This window comes from Triticum aestivum, chromosome 6A, assembly GCF_018294505.1.
Source record: "Triticum aestivum cultivar Chinese Spring chromosome 6A, IWGSC CS RefSeq v2.1, whole genome shotgun sequence".
NCBI classification, from domain to species: domain Eukaryota; kingdom Viridiplantae; phylum Streptophyta; class Magnoliopsida; order Poales; family Poaceae; genus Triticum; species Triticum aestivum.
This window is the reverse complement of record NC_057809.1, coordinates 618,863,283-618,882,386: the sequence shown is the minus strand read 5'-3', so window position 1 is coordinate 618,882,386 and position 19,104 is coordinate 618,863,283. Positions and strand designations below refer to the sequence as shown.

The 19,104-nt window shown below is 43.5% G+C and overlaps 1 protein-coding gene across 1 annotated transcript; it reads left to right on the top strand.

The window, feature by feature from the left end:
- Window positions 1-1,621: 1,621 nt before the first annotated feature.
- LOC123129174 (cysteine-rich receptor-like protein kinase 40) lies at window positions 1,622-12,053 on the top strand. The gene is made up of 9 exons (XM_044549408.1): window positions 1,622-1,840; window positions 4,878-5,035; window positions 5,115-5,370; window positions 9,744-9,966; window positions 10,062-10,182; window positions 10,251-10,433; window positions 11,025-11,099; window positions 11,343-11,650; window positions 11,724-12,053. Exons 1-9 carry the CDS (start codon window positions 1,759-1,761, stop codon window positions 11,818-11,820), a joined length of 1,503 nt encoding a protein of 500 aa, XP_044405343.1. The 5' UTR covers window positions 1,622-1,758; the 3' UTR covers window positions 11,821-12,053.
- The last annotated feature ends 7,051 nt before the right edge of the window (window positions 12,054-19,104 follow it).

Here is a 19,104-nt window from a genome sequence, read left to right as displayed (position 1 = left end):
AGCACGGATCGACACGAAGTAACCTTTTGTGCCCGTCTTCGGGCTTAGCATCTAAGGTAAACAAATTAATAATCTGTGGTCGACAGAACTTTTGTTTGAGTAACGTGGGCGGACGTGCTGGTTCTTGGAAAGCCGTACTAATTTACTTATACGGATGCAAATTTACTGGCAATGTATATAACAGGCTACAGTGGCAATGTAATTGTCTGCAGTACGAGGTCATACTAGAGTACTAGTGACAAGCTTGGTTAACAAATACTCCCTCGGTAAACAAATATGCTCTTATATTTCTTTACAGAGGGAGTAAATTCTAGATCTAAGGAAGACTACCACAGTCTAACGCACCCTATGGATCTCCTAGTTACTGGTTGGATACGAGTAAAGTCTGTTTTGAACCTTAAATTTATAGAGCTCGTCGGAATTGAACCTCCACCTCTGAATCCCTTAAAGCGGTACCCTAATCTCTTTGATCCCGGTCAAGATCAACCCTCGACCAGTTTGGCGCACCGGGAAAATATCAATCCCACCCGGGATCATAGTCTGCTCTCACTGATATCCATGTCCCACATGTCGTTGGTGCGCGGCGAGTCGTCAAAGGAGAAACGGGATCTGGGAGGACGGCATGCGATGGCCCGCAGTGCCGGCTGCTGTAGGTGCTTGCAACAAGGTGAGCGTAGTCGCTCGGGCAGCTCGAAGCAACAACAACGAGAAAGAAAAATGGACGAAAAATATGACATGTAGGGCCCCTGAGTCGGTGAGAGAACCTGGTAATCCCGGTGGGGATTGTAAATTTTGGGGCGACAAACATGCTTAGGATCAGTGCAGGGTTTATAGTGACCGGGATCAAAGATGTCAGGGTATCAATTTCAAGGATTTAGACGTGAGGGTTCGATACTGACGAGCGCTACAAGTATAAGGTTTAAAATAAACTTCACTCGGTTAGATACCCCTGGGTCATCACGTGCACTGCAGACCCATCCTTGCATGATGGCGCTGCTAATGCTATTAAATCTACAAGAGCCACTACTACACCGACTGCGCGTCGCTGAGTGCCACACTCGGCATACCTGTTACCGAGGTGAATTTAGCCATCACCGAGTGGTTTGCACGCTCAGCTTAAAGTCTTGCTCTTGCAGTGTTCGTTCTCTTTATTTAGTTGATGGTCACTGTAATCCTGACCGTTTGATGGCTTCTTAATTCAAAGTCGGACTCATCCTGAGCCTCTTCCTTCGAAAATGACATTGTAAATACAGCAATAAAATGAGTTGATAGCACTAAGAGTAGACTAGATACCCAGCATGGGCAAAGCTCAGGGACAGATCTAGAGTTAACATGGGACAACCTTGGTTAACCAACAAATACTAGATGTGAAGCAAGACGAGCGCAGTCTAACGCGCGCAAAAAGATCTAGTGCTTATTGGTTGGATACCCCTGGACCATCACGTGTGCACCACCGCCCCTCCTTGTATGATGAAGCTGCTACTATTAAATATAAATAAAAGGGGAGTAGTACTCTGTTTAGTCTTGTTAATTGCATCAGGTTCGAGTAAAGCTAACAAATCGCGTGCCTCTTGTTGCCCTTTACTTCATTACACACACAGAGGCAGACATTTGTCGTATAGTCTAATGCTCCCTAACGTGGTATTGCTTGGATCCCAGTGAGCCATCACGTGGAGCCACTATGTGCTGCTGTGTTTGGTCTTATCAACCACATCTCGGCGGTATTTAGATACATGCAGCGTGCGGCTATGCAGGTCGATGAGTCGATCCAATCTTGTCTTGTTTCTCTCATCATTCGTATGCGACCTAGCAACTAGCTGCATAACTGCACGTCTTCCAGGTTAGTGCTCAATCTATTCGTCAATTTCTTCTTGAATGATTAACTAGCCTTCCAGTTTTACTGTCTGGCTTTGCTCTTTTGAAATCTATGTATGTTTTCATGGCATAAAATCGTTTTTACTGCAGCATATATTGTCCAAAACTGGAAGCCTGTTAAGGGAATATGAATGTTAGAGCAACTAGTTGTAGTATTTACTTCCTATGGAATTCATTTGTTCCAAAAGGTCCATACACGGCATCTGCTCTCCTAGGAAAAAACCAAATTGCTTTTAGAACAAACTTGTTTTGGGTATTTTAGTTACTGATCTAACAAACTTGTGTAGCACGTTCAAATTGCTATGAGAGCACATTGATGACATTCTCACACAACTTGTTATGTTTCTTCATAGTTTAACTGAGTCATACTAGCTTAGTGAATAGCGCATCCTTCTGTTCACTGAATAATCAGTGCTCAACACATTCGATAACCGGAGAAAAGTATCTTTTTGGTCCTCAAGTTCTCCAAAAGTATAGACTTTGTCTCTCCAATTTTTTTGGTATACATTTGGTTTTTCAAGTCTCAACACCGGATAAATTTGGTCCAAAACCAGATTTTAAGCATGTTGGCCGGGTTTGACCACATTGACCAGGTTTGACTGATTAACAGTAAATTCAGAAAAATAGCAAAATGAATAAATCAAAACCAACTCTGAAATTTTGAGGCAACCAAGATGCTTGGGTGCGTGAAAATTGTGTTGTGTTTCGACATCCGAGGAGCTCGTGGCAAAAAAAAAATCTAATTTTGGCTCACAAAAAAGCAAATTTTTTTCATAGAGCTCCTCAGATGTTATTTGACCACAAAAACTTACATGCACCAAGCGCACCCAAGCATGTTAGTTGTCATAAAATTTCAGATTTTTAAAATTTGTTTGCTATTTGTTTTAATATACTATTCATCGGTCAAACCTGGCCAACATGGTCAAACATGGTCCAACCCTGGTCAACGTACTCAAAATATGTTTTTGGACCAAACTTATCCAGTTTTTAGACTTAAAGGATCAAATATATACCAAAAAAATCTTGAGGGACCAAGTCTATACTTTTGCGGAACTTGAAGGAACAAAAATACACTTTTCTCTCCATAACTGTTGCTGGAGATGCTAGTCGGAGCACCTACCCATCTCTCTCTCACTCACTTTCTTTGAACTCACTCTGAAGAACCCCGCAAAAGAAAGAAAAAAGAACTCACTCTGAAGAAAAACGCGGCAGAGAAGGATTTGTGCATCGCAAATTCTACTGCCATTCTTTCTCTCTTCTCCTTTTATTGAGTGAACCTAAATGGTGCCATATTGCGCGCAACAGCCTCATCGTGCCCGTGCCATCACGGACGAAGTCATGCAGCAGGCCTACTACCTATCTGCGCAGAGCACACATCGATCGTGCCCTCATGCGGCTAACATAAACTTAACCGAAACTACTGACAAAAACTAACACCTATCGATTTTGGCTGCCATGGCAGTGAAACCAAAACGGCTGCCATGGCAGCATTATTTCGCGCAACTGAAATCCAAACAATGACCCCCTAATTCAGGTGTCCCGCCTAACGTCGAGAATGCCGATCTTCAAGCACAGCTCCTGGAAGCGGTTTCCCCGAGTGGCTTGGTCAACATACCAGCCTTCTGCTTGCCGAAGCGGATGAACTCGAGCACCATTGTGCCTTTCTCGATGTTGTTACGGATGAAATGGTACCGGAGGTCAACCTGTTTGCTCCTGTCGTGCAGAGCGTGGTTCTTCCTGAGCGAGGTGGCCGATGAAGATTTTGAACACCTCTGTACCTTGTTTCAGCAACTCACGGAGCATGCGAGCTAACCAGATGCCCTGACAGGCAGCGGTGGAGCTGGCAATGTACTCTGCTTCACATGAAGAGAGAGCCACCACCTTTTGCTTCTCAGATTGCCATCATATGGGACTGCCACCGAGGAAGAAGATCGCTCCAGATGTGCTCTTCCTGTCGTCCAAGTCGCTGGCCACCATGTCGGAGTCGCTGAAGCCCACAAGCTCCAGGCTATCACTGCTCTGACGTTGGCGCTTCCATGAAATGGCCGACAAAACCGACTGCATGAGTTATGTCAGGCCGTGTGTGTACAAGTAATGGAGACTGCCGTATATACGGTGGCACTAAACTGAGCCCAATCGCAAAACGCTTATTGTGCGCTCCGGTTAGATCGCGTGGGTCGCTGGGCCTACCCAGCAATTTTCATTCCACCTGCTAGTAAACCCTTTTGGTAAATATGGTAATCGAATTAAAACGGTTACTATATGCACGCACCCAGTCCCCGCTCCACCAAATCAAATTACTTTGTTCCCACTTGGTAGTAAAACCTTTGGTAAAAATAGTAATAGAACTAAATTAATTACTACATGCATCGACGAGTCCCAGATCCACCAAACCAGTCCACATTTTTCCGTGTATAAAGAATGACAGCTTCTAGTAATGGTAATGGTGTTACGAGCCAATGGCAAGTAGCTAATATGTGGTAATTGTATTACTGTGTCGTAAGTAGAGCTGCTTTGGTTACCATGTATAGATGGCTATCATCACAACGCAAGTAATATTTTTCTCTAACTGACGGACGATGGTAAATTCCTAGTGAGAATGTATAGTAACCTAGAGTTCCCTAGTAACCTATTGGTAGCTTTTACCACAGTTCAAGAGTAATCGCAGAAGCAAGATACATGTGGTTAGGATCATACGAGTAGTGTTTTTTCGTACCATCATTACTATGTAGTCCATGTTTTTTATGTCCAACATAGAATGTTCGGCTGGCTACATTTGGTTGGCAGGCATATTCCATGCTCTTGGCAGTTTATCTTTGCTGCCCTGTTTTGAAGAAATATGCTTTATGTTTCATTGTTGAACCTCCTCGTGTCCCTGGAGCAATAAAAATAACATTGTGCACAAGTTCATAGTAAGAACCAATATAGACACTTTTTATCTAAAAAATTTATCACTATTACACTCTATTTGTTCTTATTTGAGATGGCATTTTCAATTGTAGAAATGAATGATAGTCAAGCAGGTGAACTAGAAGCCTTGGAGGGATTATTGGTTGATCCAAGTGCAAAGCCCATCAAGCTATCGTATGGTCTTTTGAAATTCGTCACAGGAAATTTTTCTAACGAAATAGGTCGTGGTGGGTTTGGAGTTGTTTACCAGGTATGGCCTATTCTTGATTGCCTTGCTAATGATAAATTTTCACTGGTGTAGTGAAATGCTAATGCCACGAGAAATATAGGGAAGTTTGCAAAATGGGGAGGTTGCTGTAAAGAAGATCTCCAATGTACATGAGCTTTCTGATAAGACATTCATGGATGAGATCACATGTTTAATAAAGGCAAAGCACAAGAATATAGTAAGATTTCTAGGCTATTGTTCAGATACCCAGGGGGAAGTGATGGAATATAATGGGGCCTATGTGATGGCAGAGGTACAAAAAAGGCTGCTTTGTTTTGAGTATGCTCCTAATGGAAACATTCGGGACTATCTTGAAGGTATAGATGGCTTAAAACTTCATTTCTCTGCTATAGAAATAAGTGTCACAACCAATTATGTAAATGATTCTTCTGAAATATGCTGGCTCAACTTCGAACTTTATCATGCAATTAATGCCAACATTAGTTATATCACCTCAGAGTTACCTTCCTACTTGTGGTACTTGTGCCAAAATTCTAGACGAATGTATTATACTAAGAGAAAGTATACAGTGGAAACCAATTTTTTGTGAAAACTCTGTGGAAACCAATTTTCAAGGTTCTCGAATACTACAAAGAAATACAATATATGAGGAGTGATATTCTAGAAATATGCAAATTTTCGAGGCCCCTCTCAGTTTCATTTCGAACATCGAAGATAGCCAAATCTTGTTAAGGAATAAATAGTATTGTTTACAGTTTAATATTACTCATCATTGATTGTTTACGTTTTTGATCCAAAAATTTGACATGTTATTAAAACTTTAATCCACCGGTACACCATATTTTTCTGAGAATTTCTTAAGGCTTTAAAGAGTTGTCAGTTGCTTCCAATAGCAGCCGCACCACCGTCTCGTTTATGATAGTCGTGCACGTCACATCGAAACCTAGTACCCTCTGCCACCTGTGCCCCCCCCCCCCCCCCCCCCCGGCCCCCCAAAGGGCCAAAATTGTAAAGAAACGTTTTATGCAACAACAAAACATATATTCTACACGATCGCATCCAGGAACACCATGAAGATGATGGTAAATATCAAACTCACCAACTAGCAGAATAGTGGGAGCAGTGAAGAAGATGGCTAAGTGTGACGGTTCCAACTAGGATATACCTCCCAGCCACAAGAATTTCTCTGAGATGATCTGCCGATGACCACTGCTAGGTATCCACGCAGACCGAAGTATTAATCCGTCAGCACATCAACGCCAAGAAGAAAAACTACGAGAAAACATGAGAAAGAAAGCCTAGCGATGTTCTCGTCTAATTAGGAGTCTAATTTGTATTAGACCAATTAGACCGGGAGTACACCCATTTAATTAGGAGTCTAAACATTTAGAAAAATTAGACCTGGTTCAGAGCGTACCTATGCCAGAGAGATTCCCTAAGGATTGGTCTCTCCCCAAATATAGATAGGTGGAGAGGGGAGAGAAGTCCTCCCGTGGTTCATCTGAATCAAGGAGGGAAGAACTCCCATCCTTGTTCAATTCACACCCCTTTCCTTTTATAGGTGGCGCCCCTTCTAGGCCCCTTTTGGCCCACTAGGGGTTGTCCCCTTGAGCCTAGGTTGTAAAACTTTTTCACCTAAGTAAAATCCAATATTTTTTTGGAAGTGTTTGGCTCATCCAAAACCTTCCAAAACATTCCATATATAGATCTATTTTTTTGAAACCATATAATACCTTTTCAAAATTGATGAAACGCTTCCGGGACCAATTAGAACACTTTCGGTGCTCATTTTCTCATATTTTGGTTCTTATCTTAATTACTACCCATTAAGTGGGTGGCCCTTCTGGTTCGCAAATAAGCAGGCATGACTTGAAACACTTTCGGGTCAATAGTTTAGAACGGGATCTGAACACCCTTGATAACTTTTGTGAAGTACTCGAGCCAAACTTTTGTTTATGGATACCTTGCAAACCCTGCGGTGAGATATTATCTATAGCCCCATGATCAACACTTTGATCACTATACCGGTTATCCTTGTTGTCAGTTTTGTTCTCTTTACTCGTATATGTATTCTAGTATGTCATGGTCTTCATCACATGCGTCTGGCTAGGCGGTAATGCTACCGTAATACAGTTTGGGCCCAGAGGGTACCTCTCCATAGGTTAAAGGACCAAATCTCAGTTTTGAACTATCGACATTCGGACATACTTTTTCTGTATACCCAGGAATTACTTTATTCACACCCACTTGGAGTATGAACCTCAAGATAACCATGTGGCATGTTTGCATGCCATATTCTCATGGTCTAAGGAACTAATTAAACTTTAAAACTTTACATGAAAACTCCAATAACAAAATAACGACGTGATCTCGTAGTAATTCATAAGTTGGGTCTATTTAACTCTGTTGGTCTGATAACAAGGTTCTCTCATTATAGATGAATTCTAACAATGCTCATGATTAGAAAAATAGGGTCATTATCAATACAAGAGGTAGTCTTTGCAGCATGACTAGGGATCATATTAGTGTTTATTTTTCCACACATGCAATTGAATTTTTTCTCCGAGTCTCTTCAAGAATCAATGCTATTTTAGCACAGACATACAAACTTGATTATGAACGTGAAAGTATAATAATACAGTTTATTTCCTCTAGGGCTTATTTCCAATAGTAACCTATTTGGGTCCAGATCCGGCAAGCGGTCAAGCCACATTCATCTAGCTTTGCGCCATTGAGCCTACAGATCTATGATTCCTCGCCCAGCCAACTACAATGTCCATGCCAGCGTGCCACTGTGCCGGTGCCGCGGGTGCTGGAACTTGTGCATGCACCTCTGTGATGGCCAGCATTACGTCTCATGCACAGAGACATCACACTCCCGACACTGTTGTGATGGCTCGCCTCCATGTAATCGAGCATTCCATTGCAACCCAACACCTTAGGAACTAAGGTATTTTTCTGGAAGTTGCCTCTGAGTAGATACCTGACTGCCTATGTTTATCGGATAAAGCTTAAGGCGCGGATAAGGATTTTGCAGGCACCTCTCGCGTACCCCACCGAGGAGACTGAAGCCACCATGGTTCCTCGGCAGAGGATCAACCATGAAGAAAATAGGGACCCTTGATCCAGACAAGGGTTTGACTCTCATCAACGACAAGAGTCTCACTACGACCACCCGCCACCACACACCTCGCCATCTGCATGACCAAGGTCCGCCACCAACAGTGATGCTCTCCCAAGAGACAAATGTGCAACATGCCACCTAGGACCACCACCCTGACATCCATGGCTTGTTCCCTCCACTGCCACCAAAATTGCGGTCGTCAACCATAGAAGGGAAACAGCGGGAAGGTAGCTTCTCACCCACCCTTGGCCGCCCCAGCCACATGGTTACTAGAGAATCAGGCCGGATTTTGACGACGACCCACTCTACGGAAGCCACATCCACCTGTAGCGGGGACCAGTGAGCTGCGATCGGCTACTAGCACCACCTTTGGAGATTGGATCTGACCCACCCTACAGCGATGAATAGTGCAAGTATGGGCACCCCTGACAACGACTCCGACCTGTAGCGGGTGGTGGGCGCGGTCACCTCCTGTGTTACTGAAGGGAGTGACACCTTAATTTCTGTAAACCTACATGAGGATCTCCTCTTGCCGCCCACTAGTTGTACAGGGCAATAAACATGACACTTATCCTTAGGTGAATAGTGAGGAAACCTCCCTGGCACATTTCCCAGAGAAAAATGAAACCAGGTGATACTAAGGTCTCAACCCAAGGCTGACAAGGTTTGCAAGGCTTAGAAATAAATTAAAAGCTAGGACCTGCGTAATGGTGAACAACTAGATTATTTTACACCAAACATCACATGGCACACATGCAAGCAAAATGATTAACCAAGCAAGAGTTCATCCTTAAAGACATGGAAGCAAGAGGTCCTAGGTTTCTTTGACAGCGTCCCCTCACGGGATGGAGACCAATAACAGTCCAGAGAATAGGCCAGTCTTGTGAACGCCAACTTCCGATCCTTCCCAGATACACGGCTAGGAGAAATTAAAATCAGATTGAGGCCTGAAGGTAGAATCATCCGGTAGGATTCCAGCACAACTCCACCATAGTCTAGGAGTAGAGGTAGCTAAAGGTAGAGCAATAGATCCAGTGAAAGATCTCAGGTTCACCATTGCATGATCTTGTCAGCAACAAGAGCAAACAAGGGAAAACCGTCCGATGACAGGAACACCAAGCATGTACGGATGTCCAGCCGGCTCGATAGCCCCCACCATGCCCAGATCTAGGAATGTGTGAGCACCTCTGGCAGACCGTCCAAGCTGAGCGAGGAGGACAACAATGTTTGGCCATGATCTCATCGTGAGGTGGTTGGCGTGCACAGCCCAGACGGCTGTGACACGGAACCGGGACAGAGAGCCACGCTGGGCCCCAGATGTGGGCCGAGGCGAGCTCAATGGTGACGAGCCCCCAGGACAAGGCGAGGCGAGAGGCAGCCCAAGGGTGTGCCGGCGGCAGGGGTATCCCGAGCTGCCAGAGTCGACCCCGGGACGAGCGGGGGTGGAGGGACTTCGTTCTTCGGGTCCTCGCTCCTCAGCATGACACATCGTTGGGTGGGCATTATTACTGGAACAAACACCACAAACGGAAGTCTCATTGCAACTTCCTTTAAATAGTCTTTTGCTTCCCTAACAAAAAAGGTAATATTTGTTTACTTTTGCAGAGAAACGGGGTGAAAATGGGTGGCATATAAGGTACCGAATAATAAAGGGAATATGTGAGGGTCTGCACTACCTTCATGCACAACGCATCAGTCATTTGGACCTCAAACCTGAGAATGTTATGCTGGATGCTGGTATGGAGGCAAAAATCACGGACTTTGGTCTAGCAAGATGTTTAGTTGATGGCCACTCCATAGTTTATACTAAGATTATCCGGGGAACGCCGTAAGCCAATTCTCTTGACACTTCTGTTTGTTAGCTCTTCTTTAATTTGTGCCGTATGCAACTTCAATTCTTTTTTTCACCAAGTTATCATGCAGGGGATATATGGCACCAGAAAACATAAACACGGGAGAAATATCATTAAAGTCAGACATATATGCATTGGGCATTATTATACTAAAGCTAGTAACCGGGTGTAACGTCATCGATTTTGATAATGTAAGGAGACTTTTGCTTAACTATAATCTGGCATAATATCATTAGTCTTGATTCTGAGACTTCCGCAGTGGCATGAATTGTCAGATTTGGACAACCCGCAAGTGAAGACGGGATGTATCAAGATCGCTCGAGCCTGTATCGAAGTTGACCAATATAAAAGACCTACTGTAGTTGAAATAATCCGTGAGTTGGACGAGATAGAGAACATGTCTCAATATTTGAAAGATGTCACGGGTTCTTCCACAGGCCAGGTATGAATTACTATTAACTTGAGGCAGATACGCAGCATTTGAAGTCTTCCTTCAATTAGTTTGGTCGTTGGTAATTAATCAGAAAGTTATGTAGAGGTCAGCAGTAGAGTTCACTTGAAACATGACTTTCTTACTCAATTTTAGTGTACCAGAGTATTTATGTGTTTGCATATAATTTCTTGCAATGAAAAATTAACCACATAAAATATTTGATACAATCCTTACATATTTTTGAATTAATAAAAGTGAACAGTGTTAATGTAAGCTAATTAAATAAAGGCCAAATATTTTCTGCCATATGATGTATTGATCCTGGAAGAATTAGTTTTGCTAAGCATACCTAGTGTCGCCATTAGCTGTAATTTGATAATGAACAAGGTTAATAGGAGCTAAAACAAGACTAACCAAACTACAAACAGGATTAGGATCTGTAATTGTCTGCTCAACTGTTAAACCAATCCTTCAATAAAATTGATCTGTTGGTCTGTATGAAAAAAACTTAAACTGTTGATCTGTATGAAAAGAACTGTCTGCAGGAAAATTGGTCTGTTGATCTGTACGAAAAAAAACATAAACTGTTGATCTCTGCAGGAAACTGATCCAAGGAGTCGTCTTGGCCGACGGACAGACACTGATCCTCCTAGAGCTCAGGCGAAAGAAGCACAAGTACGGCCATCTTCATTTTGCCTAGCATTTCTTTTCTTTGCATTGCAATTGCAAATCCACAACTATCTCTTCTCTCAGTTCTTCTATTTGTGGTATCCACAAGCAATTCCCCTCTTATTTCCTCTTGACTTCTTGCACCCGCCTTGGGAGGAGAGATGAAGGGAACTTGGGTGGCACAACTGTAAGAGGAGAAGGGCAGAGAGGTTTCACCAAGTTGATGAACCTCCGAACCTTGTTGTGCAGACTGCTCTCACCACAGGGCCTTCTTCGGTTAAACCCCCTCCCAAGGGGATTGGACGGAATTGGAGGAGATTTCGTGGGATTTTGACTCGTTGGGGAGTCAACCTCTCTCAATCCCGGCCAATCCCCCTCAATTCCTTGTCCAAGAACAACGGCAGAGTGGAGAGGGACGAACAATGGGCTGCCGCACAGAGGACGCTTCATAGCATTCAAGAACCTGAGCAGGCCTCCAACACACTGTTCAATAAGAACAGCTACCATGAGCTCACTGAGATAGCTGAGCAAGCCAAGAGAAGAGCTGAGATTGCAAGGTATATTCTAAATGAACAAACAAGACAGGCAAGACGTTGATTGCTAATGCCTTTTCCCGATCATTATTCGCAGGCTGAGAGAGTTGAGCACACTAAAGGGCCACGTTGAGTCGGTCGTGAGGCTTAAGGGGCTCGACATTGACACCATCAACCAGAACTACACAGTGTGAGGAATTTTGGCATCGAGAAAAAAATGGCATCCATACATATATATTGGAGCGAGATTGAAATGGGCCTCCACTTTAAGATTCCTCTGGTGGTGAATGAATGGTAGAAACATAGTCAGATTACTGATAGCACATATCTCGAACTATTTTAGTGGTCTACGGAGGTATTGACTGCATAAGATGATGCAAACATATGTTATTATTTGTTATGTTATAAACTATATGATTGCATTACATATACATGTGCTTACATTCGTATGTCACCACTGTCTTGAGTTGAGAGATGCTAGTAGTGAACCTCTATGAAAACACTGGTCCAATTTCACTCATAAGTACAGAACTTTAGTTTCATTTGCGCATTTGTTTCCTTGCTCTCAATGACAACTTTGTTGCAACTATTAGATATATAATATTTGAGTTAGAGATAAATACGTATTAGAGACAAAATATATAGAGATAAAATAGTTTCAATAACCTTACCTTGTACTCCAAGTCTACCTCTCTCTCATGTATTATGTTTAACTAGATCACCAGTTGCGCCGATGGCGCAAAGGCCGAGAGCAAACCAAGCATTCAAATCATGCAATTAAGATTATTTAGAGACCGATGATCAACAAAAAGCATCAATGTTGTGGTTTTTGAGAGAAGATCAACATCTTTTGCGCCTATTTTCACAGCTAATTCTATTAAAGAACTAAATGCAGCCACTTGGGCCGTATTCTTGATAGAATAGAAAGGGAGGCACTAAGATCCAAAAGCAAGTGCATATTTATTTGTAGACAAAAGAGATGGATGACAATTATCTCTAATCTCGTAATAAGCAAGCAGCACTATGCATTGCAGAAATCATAACCAGAATTATTCATATCTGGAACAAATACAAGTAGTAAAATTGAACAACAAACATCATTCCTTCCTTGATCTCTAGTTTTACACTACTGGTCTAACATGACACAATCAGAAAAGAAGAATGAACTTGCTGGTCAACAAAAGTAGTCCTCCTCGCACCACCAGCCCGCCAAGGCCGTACCGAGACGGATCTGGACAGGACGCCAGATCCACAGCCATCGGAGCCACCCATGCCCCTGCGGCAGCCACACCACCGGCGATGTAGGTTCCCATCGCCGCCGCACAGCAGGGGCGCCGCCCTGACTGCCGCCCCCGGCCTCCTCGAGTGAGACGCCGCCTCCGCCTCACAGGATCTGCCGCGGCTACCACCCGCCCTGGATCTGCAGGGCCCGCCGCCAATGTGGCCCTTGCCGGTGGCTGCGGCTGCTGGGGGATGGAGGAGCGGGGAGGGCTGGCGGCGCGGGATCGGGGGCCCCTGGCGCCGCCCGAGGGGAGGCGGCGCAAGGGCTTTTTTAGCATAGTCTTATTTAATTTCTAAAGATGTGACTAGCACAACTCTAGTGTTGTTACGAACATATTGTTATATTCGTAACTAGGAAAAGCTAAATGATTTAGGTGAAAGAAAAGACAATGTCAAATGGAACTGATGAAAACTGGATTTTTGTTGGAGGGTTGAACAACTAAAGGTGAAGACATATCTGTACACAAAGCATCTGCTTCTATCTGTAAACACATGCGAGGCTGCAGGCAGGAAGCAGGAGAAGTGGTGTTGATGTACTATCCTAAGTTGTTGCTCATTGTTGAAGGTGCAGGAAATGTATTATGCTAGAGAAATGGAAACGAGTTGAAAACATGAACACCGACAAGGAAGACTTCGTGTGATACTGAGGAAGTTACTCGACCAAGACTTAATGTGGTATTTACTGCAAAGAATTTTTTTTTTACCGAAATTCAGTTTAATATCTGGATTTGCATGCCATGTCGTAAGATCTTCGGTTCACTTTCTTTCCATTGACTTGCAATAATTTGCGAGTTATCTCCCCATGGTATTGCTACCGAATCCGGTGTGAAGATGTACAGGCCAAGAATTCAGCCATTCTTTCTTTGCTAGGCCCTAGCTAAAACACAAGCTGGGAGCATATGGTGATCACATACCTCGCAAATAAGGATTTCATAATGAAGGAACCAAGAGAATGTTCTTAGTATCTTGTTTAAACACCATCTGCTGATGTATTTGGCTTGTGACGCTCACGGCCTGAATATGCTTATGTGAAGTTGAAATTGTTATTGGAGCCGATTGTACATTGTTTATTCTGACACCAAATATCAGGTACGGTGCCAATCAATTCGAGTTTCTTCCCCGGAAAAGTGTACATTTTAATTACTGAAGGAGATTTCTCCTATATTAAATTATGCGATGTATCAGGATAGTAGTAAATCAAGCATCTGTGACCAAAGATTGCACTTCCATCCGCGCTTTTATCCAAAACATGATCTGTCTGCATAGCAATACTACTTGTGTACTAGAACTTGACATCTCTCAGGTAGTCCGCTATACCCAGCTATCACCTGGAAATCACTGGAGGCCGATTGTTCCTTGTTTGTTAAATCATTTATGAGTGTCGACGTATAAATGCATAGCCCATCTTTTTCGAACAGTTTAAGCTTTTGGGTGAACTGGCTGGTGCGTACAGTGCTATATGGTATCGGAGCAAAAAGGTTTTAAGTTCAAGACAAATGAAGCCAACTTTTTTACTGCTACAAATGAACATTAACTAGCATAGGTCGCTTTTCCAACACCAATGAAAACTTCCAACTTAAGACAGCTGAGCAACGCAACCTGCCAGAATTGACTAATTCCCGTCAACCAAGCAATGCAATGTTTTTCGCATAGTCTAATGCTTCTTGACGCAGTAATCGGTAGCCATCACATGCTCCTCAATCGCGGTAATTGGTACTTCTTGTCTCTTTCCTCTACTTCCATGTTCTCCTTCGGACGCAACACTAGATATATTGGGTGTCTTCTGAGCAGTTAGCTGGCATCACTAAATTCCTTCTCTGTTAGTGCTCGGCCAGCTCTTAAACATTTTTCATATGTATGCCCTATTTCAAACTAGGAGAATTCTATATATGCTTGGCTGATGTATATCCCGTTGTTATCTGCTTTCAACTTTAGAGGAGCTCAAACAATAACCAATCAGGGAGGATTAGTCTACACCATCCTCAGCATTGAACTAATCCCCATCAATCCAATAATGACTAATAGACTAATGCCTCTCCAGGACGAGACTTGCCTGCTCCCCTCCCGTGTGCCCATCCGTGCTCCCACATACGTGGCTTGATTTGATTGGAACAAAATAAGACCTGGCCCCACCCCCTTAAAATCAGGGGGGATGATTAGATTAGAAAGGAAAAAGGGAAAAAGACAGCCGTTGGATGAGGTGGGAGCACGGATGGGAGCATGGGAAGGGAGCAGGCAAGCCGGATCCCTTAACATGGTTATCGGTACCCATCACATGCATCACCAGCCACCAAAGGATAAGTTATCCTTCTAAATTTAAAGAGACAACTCTGTTAGGTCTCCTTACTTACAACTGGAATACTTGATCACGTCCCCATATGTAGTCTAATCTCTAATGTTCCTTACCGTCATAATCGGTAACCACCCCATGGGCCATGATCCTCAATGTTTTAATTGATAAGGTAGATCATAGGATGAATTGAGCTGCTCAATTTAAAGAGACTAGTCTGTTTGCTCTTCTTAATTAATCTTGATTCCAAAGTGAAATAATCTCAGGTAGACCTAATTTATCATTTCCATATATGCAACCTGGTAGGCAAGGTCGATCCAGCTCTTCTTATGCTTTCTCCTAGATGGACTTTCAGCGGCAACTAGCACTTGGCCAGCTCTTAAACTTTACTTTTCCATATAAGCCGGATTTGCAGCTAGAGAGAATAATTTTATGTACGCCGGCTGTATGTACCCTGTTATTATCTGCGTCACCTTATATGAGCCAATCAGGGAGGAAGGGTATACACCATATCATCAAATATGATTAATAATGACAATAATACTCTAATGCTCTCTTTTTTGCAGCAGTAGTCTAAAGCTCCTGGTAATCAGTGGCCATCACATGTACACATCATCACCAACCTTAATTTTAAAGACTAGTATGTTTGGTGTTAATTTTTTTGATTCCAAATTCAACAGGTCTGGATCATAATTGCTGACATCCAGAAATTACTATCATGCCCCCATCTATTCATTTATAGGGAGCAACGACCTGGCACTGGTGGGTCGATCTAATCTCTTATTGCGTCTTTCTCCTACTTGGATCTAATTGCCGGGTGTTCTGTGAGAAGCAGCTAATCTTCTTCCAGGTTAGTGCTCGAAGCTCTTAATTCAGTGAACGCTTTTGGAAAGCTCTTAACTAGTAGGTCTTTTGAGTTTAGTTTACAGTATTTATAGGAAAGCTCTTAACTAATCTCGTGTTTAGTTTACAGTATGTATGTGTTCTTTTGAGTTTATGGCTTTATGCACATTGGGATCCAAGAACTACAACTTATTTTTGCGTTGCGTTGGATCATCTATTGCCCTTTTTATACGTTCCACATCCACAAAGAATTCATGACTCAAGGGTTGTTGCAGGACTTTGTGGTACTTTGCCAGTTAGGCTACTGTTCACGATGGTCTTTTGCAGGGCTAACCCTTAACTGTGTATGTGTTTGAATGATAACACTGTAACTGATCAACAGGCCAACGATGCAACTCGTGCAAAACAACATAATATCTTCAGACATTTCAAAAAATACAATATCTTCAGATAAACAAACGGGAGTGTCAATTCTTATGTTGCCTGAAATATTTATCTCAGCCACTTCTTTAAGCCTTCAGATCAACACATGACGATCCAGATTTTACCTAGCTTACAGATTAGAACTTGCACTAAAGTTGCATGATTTGGGAACCGCAAGTTTGTACTTTGTAAATAAATATAAGATATAGTGATCTAAACGATCTTATATTTCTTTACGGAAGGAGTTCTAACCAAGGTGCAATTTTCGGTTACTGCGATTAACGCAAAGTTTCAGGCAATTGAGGAAACCACCCTCAATCTGTAAACCAAAAAGGGTGATTGGCATGGGTGAGCCCACCATGCTAACAAAGACTACCTAAAGAGTGGTTGATCGGATTCGGAATATAGACTATCTCGTAGTGGAAAAGCAAATATTGTTGGCGCCGCATCCTCGCAATGCCAGTCTTCTTCTACCTCTTGCTGCCTCTCACAGCTCAACCTTCTCTCTTTGTCTCACAAGAACACACACACACACACACACACACATGGTGAAACTCTACACACACGCACTCATACACCAACGAGAAGACCAGCTGCCGCTGTGCCGAGAGGCTCTCTCCTTGGCAACACATTGCCTACATCTTTGGTGCTCAGCCCTCATGGCCTCCTTCATTAACTGAAATGCAATACTTATATACTCCCTCCTTTTTGATTTATAGGGCTCATCTCAAAAAATATATTTGTTTTTTCATTTTATAAGTCTCAGTTCTACTACTCACCACCACATATTTCAAGATGAATTAAATCACTGCAAGCAAGGATCAAGAAAAAACTAATCAATGCATGTATAATTTTTTGGTCATTTAATGGACATGCATGCATGCATAGTAATTAAGGCATCAATGAAGGCGTCGTATCTAATGCATCCGGGATGCTTCGTGAATCCCTGTATCCGCCGACTCCTCGACCGGCCGATTGCCATCCCACGCACGCGATCAAAATCTCCAGGGATTTGCAAAGAAACGCCCGCAGCAACTCTTAGTTAAGCCTGCCATTTTGCTAGTAACCCCTCGGCCGGAATACCTCTGCTAATCCCCGCTCGTCTCCCTCCCAATCCCTAATCACGGCTCAATCCCTCCATGGCGGCACATACATCGGACCCATGAATCCTTGGACGGCAGCAGCGCATGCCCACCTCTGCGTTTGTCCGCCTCAAACGCCGTTTGAGGCGGACAAACGCAGAGGTGGGCATGCGCTGCTGCCGGCGTTTGAGGCGGACAAACGCAGAGGTGGGCATGCGCTGCTGCCGTCCAAGGATTCATGGGTCCGATGTATGTGCCGCCATGGAGGGATTGAGCCGTGATTAGGGATTGGGAGGGAGACGAGCGGGGATTAGCAGAGGTATTCCGGCCGAGGGGTTACTAGCAAAATGGCAGGCTTAACTAAGAGTTGTTGCGGGCGTTTCTTTGCAAATCCCTGGAGATTTTGATCGCGTGCGTGGGATGGCAATCGGCCGGTCGAGGAGTCGGCGGATACAGGGATTCACGAAGCATCCCGGATGCATTAGATACGACGCCATCAATGAACACAACTTTTTAAGAAAAATGAGTGTCATAATTAAGTATTTTTGCCAATTACAAAATTTATTTCATCACTCAATATCTACCTTGGTTGAAGAGATTTACAAACTGAGCTTTATAAAGCGAAAAGGAGGTAGTATACACCCATGCCATCTAAAGTCATGTCATGCCTCCACTAACCACTATGAGCATCTTCAACAGAGACGCTATATAAGCCACGCACTGGAAAAGATGTCTATATAGTGCGCGCGATCAAAAAAAGCGCTCCAGCAGAAGCTGTAAAATAGAGCACGCATAAAAACAGAGCTTTAAATTTAGCGCACGCGGGCTACGGGGCTGCAAATTTGGGACACCGGGTTTTTGTGCGTCTGGTAAACATCTCGCGCGCAAAAACACTATTTCAACGCTGCAAAACTTTTTTAGCGCGCTGCGCTACCGCGCGTCTGTTGAAGATGCTCTAACAAGAAACCACTTCACGTAGTAACAACTCCTGAAATCACTCCCATGTTTATGCATGCGCTAATTAATATCTACCTACCTGCACGTAGGTCCAGCACTTCCGCCAGGCTCTTAACAGCCACGCAGCCTGGTCATGCGAGCTAACAAACTAACCAAGTCTCACCTGGCTTGCATCCGTACACACACCGGCATCTCGCCAGGCTGCACCCAGTGCACGCGGTACTCGGCATCTCGCCATTCAAGTCTCATCGCACGACCATCTCTCTAGCATCTCACCTTGCTTCCGCATCGCACGGACTTGCCGCCTCGCGCAGCATCGCAGCTTCACGCCGCCACCGGCATCTTGCCGTCTCCGCATGCCTCCGTTGAAGCATCGCCGGCTAGCTAGTCCCTAACATATGCTACATGCATAACAAAAGCAAATATGTGGATACAAGTAATTAATATTAAGCTAACAAATCCTATCTGCAGTAGTAATATTGTCAGAATTTATACACACAAAAGGGGGAAAAGTCGAGGCTCCATCTCGGCATCTTTTGTGTTCTTTTACTCCGTCCATCTACAGTTTTGTTTTTGCAATTAGGAAATCGTGGTAGCTCTAG